The 14,228-nt window shown below is 42.2% G+C and overlaps 2 protein-coding genes across 13 annotated transcripts; one reads left to right on the top strand and one right to left on the bottom strand.

The window, feature by feature from the left end:
- Positions 1–1,453: 1,453 nt before the first annotated feature.
- Bub1 (Bub1 kinase) lies at positions 1,454–6,515 on the bottom strand. Of its 4 annotated transcripts, XM_089257353.1 has the most exons (5): positions 6,269–6,514; positions 5,283–6,206; positions 5,079–5,215; positions 3,274–5,026; positions 1,454–3,200 (listed from the first exon to the last, which is right to left on the bottom strand). In XM_089257353.1, the coding sequence occupies exons 2-5, from the start codon at positions 6,165–6,167 to the stop codon at positions 2,475–2,477; spliced, it is 3,501 nt and encodes a 1,166-aa protein (XP_089113479.1). In that variant the 5' UTR covers positions 6,168–6,206; positions 6,269–6,514; the 3' UTR covers positions 1,454–2,474. The 4 variants fall into 4 exon arrangements, with proteins under 4 accessions (XP_089113479.1, XP_089113478.1, XP_030241206.1 ...); XM_089257352.1 differs by having other exon boundaries at positions 5,283–6,514; XM_030385346.2 differs by having other exon boundaries at positions 3,274–5,040; positions 5,099–5,215; positions 5,283–6,514.
- A 635-nt stretch (positions 6,516–7,150) lies between these two features.
- Nin (blastoderm-specific gene 25D) lies at positions 7,151–13,346 on the top strand. 9 transcript variants are annotated; one of them, XM_030385299.2, is made up of 9 exons: positions 7,152–7,418; positions 7,482–7,571; positions 7,925–8,286; positions 8,637–8,866; positions 8,933–9,182; positions 9,550–11,368; positions 12,292–12,718; positions 12,783–12,894; positions 12,959–13,346. In XM_030385299.2, the coding sequence occupies exons 3-9, from the start codon at positions 7,986–7,988 to the stop codon at positions 13,207–13,209; spliced, it is 3,390 nt and encodes a 1,129-aa protein (XP_030241159.1). In that variant the 5' UTR covers positions 7,152–7,418; positions 7,482–7,571; positions 7,925–7,985; the 3' UTR covers positions 13,210–13,346. The 9 variants fall into 9 exon arrangements, with proteins under 9 accessions (XP_030241162.1, XP_030241161.1, XP_030241159.1 ...); XM_030385302.2 differs by having other exon boundaries at positions 7,151–7,571; positions 8,933–9,104; XM_030385301.2 differs by having other exon boundaries at positions 7,151–7,571; positions 12,328–12,718.
- Positions 13,347–14,228: the final 882 nt, after the last annotated feature.

Here is a 14,228-nt window from a genome sequence, read left to right as displayed (position 1 = left end):
TTGCCGCTGCTGTTGCTGCCACTACCGCTGCCGCCGCCGCTGTTGCTGCTGCTGTTGCTGTTGCTGTTGCAAGCATTTGCTGCAATTTTCTCTTTGCAATTTGATTGAATAAAATATTGTGTAAAAGCTAATGTCGACGTTGTTGCCAACTTTCCAACCGCAATCGAGGCTTCTAACTCGGTTACGGTTACTAGAAGCAATAATAATTACATTTGTCCCACTTTACTTTCACTTGGCGAGAGTCGAATGCGAATGCGAATGCGAATGCAACTGCTGCAACCGCAATTCGTTGGCAACTGCAACGGCGACGGCGACGGCGCGTCGGCAATGGCGGACGCCACACGGCAATAGAGACCGGCATTAGCAGCGACGTCGACTTTGACTTTGTGACGTTGGGTAAAAATGTGTGCGTGCGTGTGTGTGTGTGTGTGTGTGAACGAGTGTGCGCTTGTGTTGGTGTGTTGCATGAAAAGTTTCAACTTTTTCCAGTCGCTTGGTTGGTGGAAATTGTTTACCGTTGCCTGTTGGCAAAAAGGAAAAGTGGGTCAAGCGCAGCATTGTTGCCACACTATTGCAACGTCTACGGCTGTCGTGCTTGTTGCACAGCGCGCTTTGTGGCACTTACTTGACAATTGCCAAGCAGGCCAAATTGTGAATTTCGTTTGCCGTCTTTGTTTTTCTCTATTTTTTTCTGCACTGACATTTGCATTTCATTTGCGAAAATAGGCTGCAACGATCATTTTCTCTTTTCTTTTTGTTTTTCTTTTTTTTTTCCTCCAAGCCACACTCGTTTAAAGTAAGCATCCAAGGGTGTAATAAATGTAATTGTAAATATATGTATGTATTTATGTTTGTATGCACTATTATATCGAACAAAAAGCGATAAATACCGATTACTTGTTAGGTTTTCTTGCTTTGCAATTGGTTTTGATTCTTGAAACGGTAAGTTTTGAATGGTTCGACAGCGTTGCCAGCTCAAAAAATGTGGTATACATGACAAATGAAAAAGTACCAGACAAATTTACATGATTTATTTTATTTTTTAAGTATTTTATTTTTGGCTTTGAGAATGGTTACAAAAGCTAATTAAAATAAACAAATGATAAAAGTAAGGATAAACTAAATGAACAAATGAAATGCATGTGTGTTGATTGTCAAAGCGATATTTCTGAAAAAGTATTTTGGTACAGCTGTACCTTGTACCACAAGTTAGGTATCACACCTCAAAATAGATGAAATGTTTTTTTTTTTTTCGTTTAACATTTTTCCAATTTATTATCTAGCATTTAAAGTTTGCGTATTACTAAATATTACATTTTATTTACTTTACAATGCGTTAGACACTTATTTGTTCTGTGTTTTACTTTCTTGTGTTTGTCAGCTGTCTCTTATGTACATACAAAAAATTATAATTACTAAATATAAATTTTTAATTTTTTGTTGTTTTCACTTGTTTCTTTATTTGCACGATCTTTTCCATTGTGCTCTATAAGTATTTACATGTACTTAAGTAATTTTAATGAAATCGAATAGAACGCAAAATTGGGTGTTTTTGGTGGTCCGTATATATTATTATAGACCTGAAATCGACTTTTCGGATTCCTCAATCTGTTGCGTTTTTATCAAATGTATTCAGCATAGTCTTGTTGCTCGATAAAAATCTGTTGTTGTAACGCATTAACTTTAGTTAACTTAACGTTGCTTTCCGTATTTGACTACTGTCCCAGGCCATATCCTGATGTTAGGATATTTCTTGGTCTGAAACTTACCAGATGTTAAATGTTCAACAAGCTGCAGCAGCAAGTGATTCATTTGTTTCATACGTACGTTAAGCAACAATTTCAGATGGAATAACAATAAAAAAGTTCTTTGCAAGTCACGGACTCCCTTTAGGAGGATTTAGATTCAGGAACACGCTAATAGGGTGTTTATAGGCCTTATATACAGTATGTGTATGTATATGATAGAAATATAATCAAAATTATATAGTGCATTATATTAATTGTTAATCTTTTGGTATAGTTTTGTTTGCTCAAATACAATTTCGTCTGCTTCTGCTTGTGAGATAAAACTAATGATAAAAAGTATGCTCAGCTTTTTCTTCATTATAAATATTTTAAAATTGAACGGGAGAATATCGATAATGCTCAGCTGATATAGAGAGATAGATAGTGTTCCATGCTTAGAAAAGTTATATGAAAGTATCCATTTTCTTTAGTCAGTTTCGATTTCAAGATCATATTTGAAATCTAAACGTAGTCAATATAGATAGATCATATATGAAATGTGAGCATAATTAATAACACCTCTTAATCCGTACTAAACTGAGCGTACTCAAAACTAAAGAGTTTCAATTGTTATCAGAATATTCAAAACAAAGTAAAAAACGAAAATTAAAAATAAACAACGAAATTAGCTCGAGTGCACAACGATTGAAATGATAGTAATGTGGATGAGGAGAAAGCTCTCATTGGTTATCGTCGATGTAGAATGTTAGAGAGTGTGCGTATTTGTTTCTGTAGCTCAGAGTCCATGAGGCGGCATTCCTTTTCAAAGATCTCGCGCATCTGCTGCAGCTGCGGCAGCTTATCGGCCTGCATATTGAGCAGATCGCAGAAGAACTTGGACCAGACGTGCTTCTTTAGATATCGTGGCACCTTCTGCCGTATCTCCCAGCCGGTCGTGCGCTTCTCCGGCTGCATGTATTCGCCGAAGAGCATCACGTGCACCGTGCTGGCAATGCAGAACAGATCCGTTTCGAAGGACCACGAGCGTCCCTCCTGCATTTCGATGCACGTGAAGCCATCTGTTTGCACCACCTTGCGGAACTTGGTGCGCTCGCCATCGGGAAAGAGCGACAGATCGATGGCGCAACCGAAATCAATCAGCCGCAACGAAGGCTCCGGATTGTCCACACTCGGCACACGCATCAGCAGAAAGTTGTCCGGTTTGATGTCCGCATGTATGATGTGCTGCTTGTGCAAGTGATCCACAATGTTGCAGATCTGTGCCGAGAAGTGCATGACGAGGGACTCGTGCATCACCTTCGTGGTGGCCTGACGTATCTTGTTGTTGATGTCCAGCAGCGAACCGAAGGGCGAGAACTCGGTGGCAATTAGACTTGCATTCGGCGCTATTATCGCCGTTGATATGTCCATCAGTCCAGGCAGCACCTGAGGATCTCGAACGCGGCGGAGCACCTATACATAACAATACCCGAATTCCGTATTAATTAAATCAAATATTGATTGCCAAGCGGAAGAGAATATTCACCTGATCACATATGTAGATCTCCCAAGTATTTGGGGGCTTCTGGTACTTGAGTGCCACCAGGTTGCCGGAGCGCGCATCGGTTGCCTTGTAGACAGATCCGTAGGAGCCGCGGCCCACCTCCTTGTCGATATTGAACTGCACGCTGTCCAGCACGTTGAGAGTGCGCGTATTGGAGATTTTTGGCAGTAGCGTCTGCACCACTTTGTAGCTGGCGTGCTCATCGCTGTCTCCCGGGAAATTCAGTTTGGTCAAGAAGGCGCGACAGAGTTCACTGTTAAATGGATCAATGGCCACCTTTTCCATATGACGGTCGATGGTCTCCAGGGCCTTGGACAGACGACGCTCTTGTGCCTCCGAGTCGTGCTGCGTGGCGAAATACGAATTCTCCTGAAATGTGGAAAAGTCCGCATTGCTTGTGGCGTTTTGTGTCGTCGTCATGTTGTTGTTATTATTATTATTGGCATGCTGGGATTTGTTGTTGGCACCGCAAGCCAGGTGCGAGGCATCACGCACATGCAGTCCATCCACGGCCAGCGCCAGCGAGTTGTTCGAATTGTCATGGCCACCGGCGCTGGAGAACGAGAAGTTGGCGTTGTCATTGAAGGTCGCGTTGTGTATGGGCGCCACAGCAGCTTCAGTGTCCAAGCCATTCGCCACCTGATCGGGCACTGAGCAGGACGAGTTGCTGTTGCTGCAGAGCTCCCGCTGAAACTTGCTCTGTTTCGCCTTGGCACGTGCACGCCGACTCTCGTTCGCCGTGCTCTTTGGCGTCGAGGTCTGACCCAGCATATACGGATGGAAATGATGGTTGCCGTTGCGCTGGCGCGGCACTGCAGTCGCGCCACTCCAGTCCTGGACAATTTTGGGCGAGGCGATCTGCTTTTGTATGGGCGTGAGTGCAGGAGCCGGCGCAGGCACTGCTACAGGCTCGGGCGCCGGCGAAGGCAGCTCCTGTTGCTGATGGTAAATGCTCTCGATTTTATATGCACTGTATGTGCTGCTCTCCAGCGTGTGCTCCTTCTTGAACCTCATCTTGATGGAGCGATTCTGCTGCTCGAATGTTGTCTTGGCACTGAAATGCATAGTGCCATCAACGCCATTGCTGTACTCCTGCTTGACGGGCGCTGCGTCGTGGTCCTGCTGATCGGAGCCCTCCTCGTCCGACTCCTCCTCTGATTGCTCTTCACCTTCATCTTCCTCGTCGGGCTCCGAATTTCCTTCCTCTGCTTCTTCAGTGCGTTGCGCATAGAGCTCACCATTCACCGCCGACATATAGTAGGATCTCTCTGTCTGATAGGAATCGTATAGTTGCTGCTGCTGCTGTTGCTGTCCAGCCGGATAGGTAGGTTCCTTCTTTAGTTGCTGTTCATGCTGTGCAGGCTCTTGTACTTTAACATTTACCGACTGTGGCGGCGCTTGCGCCAGTTGTTTGCGCTGCTCCAGCAGCTCGGTATACTTGCGGGCCAGCAGCTCTTCCGGACTATATTCGATGCCTGCTCCGGCCGGATAAACCAGCTGCTTAGCATAGTGACAGACGCGCGAAGGATCTTCTGGCTCCTCTAGAGTCAGTGCCGGCTTCCAGGTCTCGTGATTGTTGCGCCCATAAGCATGAAAATTACGCGGCAAACGCACGCCGCCTACTTCCGTCAAAGAATCCACAGGCTGTGCCTGTTGCTGTGGATATGCCTCATTAGAGGTGGCAGGCAGCGCCACCTGCTCAAGCTGTCCCTGTACTTGTTGTGCTCCATAGCATGTGTTTGTGGCAGGCTAAAAGAGCAGAATAGAATTTAGTTAAGATGTGGGAGACATTAATAAAGTTGCATACTCTATTTTGGTGCAAGATGGGTGAGTAGTGTGGATGTGCCACCGTTTGATTGGGTGCAGCTGCAAGTGCGGGCTGATGGAACTGCTGCTCAAAGCGTGCTGCCACCGCAGGAGGCGGCTGTAACAGTTTTAAGAGACTCGATGAGCTGAGTGATGCACTTTAAATGAGATTTATTCAACGTTACCTGTTCCTGTTGCTGGTAGTGAGTTGGCTGTGGCGGTGGCTGTTGTTGCTGCTGTGGCTGTTGGCCATGTATATGGGGCAGATAGGCGAGCTCCTGGGGATGCTGTTGATATTGATGAAAGTTCTCCTGATGCATATGATGGGCTCTTACTGCTGTGGCTGGAGAAGGATGAGGATAGACTGGCTGCTGATGCTGGTGCTGATGCTCCTGTTGCTGGTGATGACTTTGTGTGTACGCTGTTAGCTGCTGCAGTGCATCATGGGGAGGCGGCGGTTGGTGCTGATGTTGTTGCTGTTGCTGGTGCTGCTGCTGAAGTTGTTGCACTTGTTGCTGTTGTTGCTGCTGCTGGAAATACATTGAGCGGCCGTAGGTAAACTTGGCATGGGCACTTTGAAGCTCGTCACTGCTGTGGGCTTTCTCCTGAAAAGCTAGATTAAATACTGCTTCGGCGTCCTTAAACTGTTCGTGCGCCTCGTAGTAACTGGCCCAGCCTATGTAAAATGCAGCCACCTGGCGTCCGGTGCCGCGCTGGAAGAGCACCTGATAGAATCGTAACTGATCAGTCTGCATGGCAATGTATTTAAGCCATAGGCGCACTAGCCGCACGTCCTGCCTGTAGTAATCATCGTGCTCATAGACTGTGAGGCAGCGCTCAAGTGTTTCGCGAAATTTGCGATCTGGGTCGCTGTGCGCATGGTTTTCATACCAGCAGATGTAGTTGTACCAGTGATCCAGCGGATCAGGTCCCTGGTAAAGCGATATTGCGTGTTCCCATGCCTGCTTGTCCTTTAGGAAGTTGTTCACCTCGTCGGGACTCAAATTCACATTCACACTGTTTGTTTGGGTTTGGTTCGGGTTGGCTCGCATATATGAATGCATGGCCATGCTGATGGATGTGCAGCCAGAGTGGGATCTAGACCTTAGCTGTACTTTAAGAGCATTTGCATTTGTACACCCAAGTTTCGTAATAATACAAAATTATTTACAATGCTCTTTGACCGAGGCCGTAGCGGAGGTGGGGGTGTATATATATTTTAACGTCAATTAATAGTCAATCTAAATACTTTGTTGCAGTCCAATTAAATATTTTATAATATTATTGCGATCACACTCAATAACTTTCAACAATTCAACAAAAATTTACTTCTATTTTAATGTTTTTTATGTCGCTCTGGAGTTGATAAGCTATCGTTTCTGTTTCATGGCGGCTAACCGATAACACTATAAGCAGCACTGGTATATTTCAATAAGTTATATGAGGGGTGTTCCTATAAGAAAAACTTAATAATAACAAAGCCAGAATTTGCATTATATTATAATATACCTAATTGAACTAAATTAATTTACAATAATATTAAAGAACAGATATGAATTAATTGCTTTCTACCTTGGTTGTAAAAACACATGTAAATTGATTGGACAATTATTTAAAATTAGTAGATAATAAACTATCCTTGTTGATGATTGAATGCTCACATACACTAACCATAGATTAATAGCTTGAAGTACTAAAGACAAAATATGCATTTAGCGACTATTTTTTTCAGAACTTACTTCCATGTAAAAAAATTAATAAAACATAGATTACGTATGCTATAATATTTAATAGAATTTACAAAATATTCCACATAATATATTATTTCTACGTATGTGAAATATATTCAAATTCCGTCAGGTCTCATTTATTTTATTTTAAAACTATATTTTTGGTTACAATTAATTTACTATTACAGCAAATCTCTTTCATTAATTAATTGATTATATATATAAATATATTGGCAACACAGCCTTAATTGAAGTTGCTTATTAGGAACAAAATGGAATCGGCATAATTGGTAAATCAAAATACTGTTGTTAGTTACATCGAAATATATCGATAAGTTCTCAGCCCCCTCTCTACACCTATGATTTAGTCTTTTTGCTATAATACATTGTTTTTATCACAAACCACAAAAAAATTTAAGTGTCTAATGCTTAATCGTTGACTGTGCAATATTTCTTTTGTGTTCTTTTTACGTGCAAATTATTGATTAAACATACTCAACTAACTCTAATACTACAAACATACACCTGAAACACCGAGGCTGAATTTACAGCTACAACACACTGGAAGCCTTTATCGATTTCACCTAAAATGTATAAATACAGTGTATTAATACAATAAAATTTATATAACTACATATTGTTATATCCATGCAGAATTAATCCAAAACCTCATCATACTCCGAAGAATTCATATCAATGATCCCATACATTGTAAAACATTTATGAATTATACAAATGAAAAAAGTATGTACATGTATGTATTTACCCGCATACATACAAACATATTAGTGTTGCAGCACAAGATAGAGTGAATCTAATTTGAATTTTTAATTGCTATATTTAATTTGCAAGCATGTCTATTATTAAATATTGGTTAATTTTCAAAGAATTGTTCGTTTTCTAAAAGCTTTATAGCGTTATAGGTTTATTCGTTGTACATTATTTAGTCGCATAGAAAAGTGGATTGGAAATTCTTTTGCTAACATATAATATAGAACGCGAGCTTAGCTCATCAAATAGCTATTTAATTGACATGTCTTGTATATTGAACGTCTCTTTTGGTTATTAATCAAGCCCTCATATATATAAACAATTAGATAACGGCCATAAACTGAACTTACGGATAACACACACACACACAGCAGCAGCGCTTAGATAATGGAAGTATCGGCCGATCCCTATGATCCATACGAGCAGAAATTGTATCAGATGTTCCAGAGCTGTGAGACATCAGATCGTAACAATGGCCTGCTCGACGAAGTCTCACTAACACGCCTTTGCCAGCTGCTCCAGTTACGTGACCAGGGCTCGGCGCTGATCTCCAGCCTAACTGCGAGCAGTCCCAGCTCCAAGTTGGGCGTTTCGTTCGAACAATTTAAAGTGGCGCTGCTGAACTTTCTGGGCCCCGAATTCGAGAGCTCGTCGCGGTCCGCATTGAGCACAGCATCTGGATTTAAAGGTAAGCTGCAAATTTACCTAACTAAGATCGTCACCTGGCAGTCATAAAATGTTCCGTGTGCCTGCATTACACTTTTTATGAGGGGTGCAGCAGGATTAGCAGCTCGCAGCATGTTGATTGCTTGGTCAGGTAACAATAATTGAGCACTTAAATACATTTGTCACTGAGTGCTTGCACATCAGTTTCGATTAGTCGCTCAAAGTGACAGAATGGGCACTCGATTATATTATAAGCAGCGCAAGAGCTGCGCAGATCCTATTATTGAAAAGCTGGCGGCTCGTTTCGGTAGAGAGAATCACCGCAAGAGAATAAATCAAGTAAATCACTAATATTCCTCTGCTCTTTTACAGAACGTTCCTTGGTGATTAGTGACGAGTCAGCTACCAAATTCTACTCTGAGATACAGCCTGAAGGCGACGCTTCCGATCGTGAGGTTTCTCCCAAACTGATAGTGGGCACCAAGAAATATGGACGTCGCTCACGGCCACATCAGATTCTAGGTCTCGACGTTACGGACTCGGACAATACGGACGAGGATCAGCACAAGAGCCTAAACGGCTGCAGCGATCACACCGTGCAAGTAAGACGATGGCCAACATCAAATGATTGCCAATTTTTGTTTATTAATCAACTCGTTTTCTTTTAGGTGCAACGCTCATCCTCACAAAGCGATCTTCCTGGCAGTCGAGTCTTGCGCTCCGTCCACTACAGTGGGAGCAAGCTCAAGCGGTGCGCCTCGCTACCGGCACGCAAAAATATGCACTCCAAAATGATGACAACATCAGCAACAACGAGCGCCACAACGTCCTCGACAGTAGGTACGCAAGTCGGTAATAGCAGCAAAAAATGTAATCTTAGAGAGGCACAAAAGGAGTGCAGTAGCGTGGAATCGCTGGGTAAGTGCAGAGTGAAATAACGCAATGTGTGTGGTCTCTCACTATATAACACTTGGAACAAGATCCAAATTACAATTATTGCAAATGCATGCATATGTGGATATTTTTGAGATGCAGTTGAAAAGCCAGAAGACAGAATATGAATATAAGTGTATAGAAAGTCTTACTCTACATTAACTATGTTTCAAGAAGCAAAAGGAATATTTGATCATAGATAGCAATAGCTTATCCAGCTTTAAAGAGACTGGCGAAATCTATAGTTTTGGCAAACAGCTGTCATCTGTTATTATGGATTTCAACTGCTAACGCTTTATTAGTAAATATATTTTTATAATAAATATAATATTAATAGTTTTCATGCTTGCAGAAATGATGACGCCACATCAACTGGAAACGATCAGTGCTCACAGCCTCATTGAGACCTGGGAAATGGCGAATATCGTTAATAGTGTGGGTCTATTGCATGCCCTGGGCTTCGACGATGAGGATGAGGAGGTGAACATTAATCAGTTGACCAAAGTGCTTGAGGAAGAATTGCGTGGACTGGAGCACGATCCAAATACGAATGTGCTGCGTGCGCTAATAGCGCTGCAAGCTGTTGAACTAGGCTCGCTGCGTCAGGCATATCGTCAGCAATATCAGGAGAATCAGAAACTGCGATCCGATAACAAGGCGGCCAATCAGCGCGTGGCGATGTTGGCAGCCGAGGTGGATGAGCGGCATGCCATATTGGAGGACAACTGCAAGCAGGAGGTGCAACAGCTGGAGCAACGGCATGCGAGTATGGTGCGCGAATTGACGCAGCGTATTACAAGCGATCGTGACCATTGGACCAGCATGACAGCAAAATTGGAAGCTCAGATTAAGAGCCTCGAGCAAGAGGAGATTAAGCTGAAGACTGAGCTAGAACTGGTGCGCACTGAAAATAGCGAACTGGAGATGGAGCAGCAGAAGGTCCATCTGCAAATGACTGAGCTACTGGAGCAAAACATTAAGTTGAACAAGGAATTGGCCATGTCCGAGCCCATTCGGTCCGAAACGAAATCAGAAAACAACGATCATGCTGTCATTGGGCGAGATAAGTCCACTGACGATGATGAAATGCTGCACGTTATGGAGAAGATGACTGCATTGCAAATGGAGAACGCACAGCTGCGCGACAAAACTGATGAGCTGACAATGGAAATCGAGAACTTATACGTTGATCTGGCACGCACAAAGTCTAGAAAAAAGCAAGCTGCTTCTCCTACTGCTGCGAATGCGTCTGCTGCGGAGTCAACCGAAGGCGAAGAGCTGGAGGCTGTTGGCGTTGCGCTGGCCACGAAACGGCGAGGTGACTCACCAAGCAAGCCGCACATAACTGGGGAAAGCCCGCGGCAGGGAAAACAGCGCAAGTGTTCGGAGGCAGGCGAGGTTAGTGATAATAGCGGCGATTGGCTAGCGCTCAATTCAGAATTGCAACGCTGTAAGAATCATGAGGAAGAGATTGCGTCGCTACGGCGAACCATAGAGCAGTTGGAGCAAGAACTGCAGGCGGCAACTGCCAAGTCAACGGAGAGCAGCAGCCGTGCCACGTCGCCGGAGACACGCTGCAAGGAGCTAGAGAGCAGTTTAGAGCAAATGCAGCGAGCTTACGAGGACTGCGAAGATTACTGGCAGGCCAAACTAAGCGAGGAGCGGCAGATGTTTGACAAAGAGCGCCACATATACGAAGAGGAGCAGCTGGAAAGTGACAAAAAGTTCACGGAGCTGATGGAGAAGGTGCGCGAATATGAGGAACAGTTCAGCAAAGATGGTCGGCTGTCGCCAATCGATGAGCGCGATATGCTGGAACAGCAATACGTGGAGCTCGAGGCGGAGGCCGCAAGTCTGCGGAGCAACTCAATTCGCATGCTAGAGGAGAAATCTCAACAGATTAGCGCATTACAGAGCGAGATCGAAGATTTGCGTACACGTCTAGGCGAAAGCGTGGAAATCCTAACTGGTGCATGTGAGATCAACTCTGATGCACTGCAGCAGATCAGTGGGCAGTCGGGCCAAAGGCCTGCCAGCTCACCCATCAGTTACCTGTGGCACCAGAGCACAATCCAGGAGCCGCTGAAAACATTTGACGGTGCCAGCGAGGAAAACAGCGCCAAGGTCTTGGCTCTGCTTGGCGAATCGCCAACTCACAAAGCGACCAGCCGGTAAGTACAACTTGAGCACCCAATGAATCGGCTTTTCTGAATGCTTTGCAATCACTCTGTGTATGTGTATGTCTCACCTTATCTTAATAAAAAATGATCATGTAGTCATAAGTGTATGAATGAATGTGTCTTGGTTTTTTTTTTTCGACTCATTAAATAAATGAAATAGAACCGTTTGCGTGTTTGCCTGTTTTTGAATGACTTGAAAACACCCTGCATTTTCCTATTATCTGTTGTCTCTTTTTTTTTTTTTATTAACTTTTCGGAAATGTAGAGTATGATTTGCACATTGCACTTTTATAAATGCTATCATTAAAAATATAAATATGTATATATCGCCCATATCTAGAGGAGTAGAATTAAATTTAAATACATGTTTGGAAAATGGGGAGTTACATTTTTATTTTAGAATATATAGCTCAATATAATATAATAAAGACTATACAAGATTATGTATGCAAAATTTTGGTACAGCGGCACTATGGGAGGCACGGTTGTAGCGCAGGGGCTTACGGTCTTCTATATTAGTGCTGTACTGTAATTAAAGACTCTTTATGTATCTAAAGACTACTAATGTAAAGAAACTTTTGGGAAAATATTTTAAAAGACACAAAGACCATTTATTGGCTCTGATATGTAACAAACATTTTACATTAATTAGAAAATTGGTTAAGGGTTGATAAACTAGGGTAAGTGAGCCAGAGCTAATGCATTGGGCGTGGTCAAAAGAAACTGGTTATAGCTGGCTGTGGAAGTGGCAATTAAAGAGCGATAAGCTCACGTTATGCGTGCTTGTTAATAATCATTTTGATTTCCGAGCCCATTGATTTTTGTGTTGTGTTCTTGATGTTGCCTGTTTTTCGTTTTTATTTACCCTTTGCCAATGGCCCTTGCACTCAAGCTAATTAGAATTTACTTTGTAGAAACAACCTTACTACTTCTACAACATCCATCTTTAGTACTACGCCAGTTGATACTTCGCCATCGAGCCCCTCGCTTACAAATACTGACACCAAATATGCTTCGTCGGTCAGTATTTGCACGCCGGCGCCCATTTGTAAGCCCAAATCGCCGCCGTCTGAGGGCGAAATCGCTGATAGCGAGACATCGTCAACAGCATCGAACAAGAGCTTTGACTCGCGAAGTATTGTGTCGACGAGTAAAGCCTCTTGCTTAAGCAACGAGAAATGCAATAGCCCAAGTGTCCTTAAGGAGGAATTAAAGCGTCTCAAGTTCTTTGAGCTTTCGCTCAAGGAGCAGATCAAGGATCTGAGCCTGCAACGTGACGGTTTAGTCATGGAACTGCAACAGTTGCAGGAAGCACGTCCCGTTCTCGAGAAGGCATATGCGGTAAAGATTATTGCGATTATTGTAGATTGCAATCTTGTTATCAGACTTCTATATTTTTACCTAGCGAACTACACATCCGACACTTCAGCAGCGACTTAATCAACTCGAGTTGCGCAATCGTCATTTACAGAATGTAGTTAAACAGCAGCAAAAATATACCGAGTCCCTGATGCAGCGTAAGCGTAGCCCACTTTATCAATGTTCGACTTATGTTTAATCTTTGATCATTTCTATTTGTAGAATCGTGGCGTCAGCATCAAGTGGATCTCAACGAATTGCATAGCCGCATCGAAGCACAAGCCGTTTTAATTGCCGATCAGACACAGCGTCTGCAGAACGCCGATATTCTTGTGAAGGATTTGTATGTGGAGAACTCGCATCTGACTGCCACAGTGCAGCGCCTGGAGCAGCAAAGGGCGCGAGTCAATCTCATTCATCAACAGCAACAGAAACAACAAATTGGCGCTGCGCTGAGCTCTGGAATTCCTTAAAAATTATGCAGCAAAAAAGCAGAAAACTACAACGGAAGCACATCGAAGTTATACGTGTATATTAATCAATATACTCGGCACTATTGCTGCAGTGATATTGTTCAAAATATGAAATACATATATTTATTTACATGCTATTTACTTGTTTTGTGTGTGTATGCCCGTATATAACTAATAATGTTCTCTATATGAATAAGTTTTCAACTTAAGAGCACCGATAGAAGCATCTATGTACTGAATAGAACAATTCTCTGTACTGACTTATAAATCAGTAATCAACTAATCGAACTTTATATTTTGGTATATACCAATGTTGACCTTATAAACTAAAACAAAAAAAATATAAAAAAAGACACAAATTAATAGAGTTAACACTAAAAATAGATAACAGTATTTTAAATCCATTGTACATGTTAAAGAAACGAAAGACCAAGTTTATCATGCGCATATAGGCATTGTTGATTTTATTGGTATTGAAGGAGTAAGAAAAGTCAAATGCAACTGAAAAGACCTGTAAATCTATTAACTTACAAATATGTATTTATTTCGCACATTAAGTTAGCAAATAATCTTTAATTGTTTTTGTCAAATATTTATGTATTAACATAGCGAACAAATTAATTTATCAAAGATCGATTTAAAACCTAGAGCTCGTAATATTATGTTATGGTCTGTGCTTGTTATTGTACGAACAAAATATTAAATTACTTTTTAAAAGTATAAAAATATATTAAACTAAAATACCGATTTACAAAAAAGCAAACTAAAATCATAAAAAATCTCATCCTGTATTTCAAAAGAAATGTTCTTTATATACTTCACGAACTCTTACCGGAAATGAAATCTGCGCCGATATAAGATGAATGACTACAAATATAGGTTTTATTGTTCACCATAATTGACATTGCAATAATCGTCTTCGTAACCTCTTTATCAGATCCCATAATTACATAACTATTTGCTCTGTGACTAGCATTGTAAGGCGTTGAGGACTCTGTCCTTTAGCCCACTTCGCCAGT

Source organism: Drosophila navojoa, chromosome 3 (assembly GCF_054131105.1).
Source record: "Drosophila navojoa isolate 15081-1374.11 chromosome 3, UAZ_NAV_1.0, whole genome shotgun sequence".
Lineage (NCBI taxonomy): Eukaryota > Metazoa > Arthropoda > Insecta > Diptera > Drosophilidae > Drosophila > Drosophila navojoa.
The sequence above is the reverse complement of the archived record's forward strand: the minus strand, read 5'-3'. Positions and strand labels throughout refer to the sequence as shown.

What these genes read in the sequence shown, in the direction of transcription:
- Bub1 (XM_089257352.1), bottom strand. Translation starts at nt 6,167, where the DNA reads ATGGCCATGCATTCATATATGCGAGCCAACCCGAACCAAACCCAAACA. An exon ending in ACTACCAGCAACAGGAACAG is followed by an intron (nt 5,216 to 5,282) that starts GTAACGTTGAAT and finishes AAACTGTTACAG; the next exon opens with CCGCCTCCTGCGGTGGCAGC. An exon ending in AGATCTACATATGTGATCAG is followed by an intron (nt 3,201 to 3,273) that starts GTGAATATTCTC and finishes TGTTATGTATAG; the next exon opens with GTGCTCCGCCGCGTTCGAGA.
- Nin (XM_030385300.2), top strand. Translation starts at nt 7,986, where the DNA reads ATGGAAGTATCGGCCGATCCCTATGATCCATACGAGCAGAAATTGTAT. An exon ending in CAGTAGCGTGGAATCGCTGG is followed by an intron (nt 9,183 to 9,549) that starts GTAAGTGCAGAG and finishes TCATGCTTGCAG; the next exon opens with AAATGATGACGCCACATCAA. An exon ending in TACCGAGTCCCTGATGCAGC is followed by an intron (nt 12,895 to 12,958) that starts GTAAGCGTAGCC and finishes TTCTATTTGTAG; the next exon opens with AATCGTGGCGTCAGCATCAA.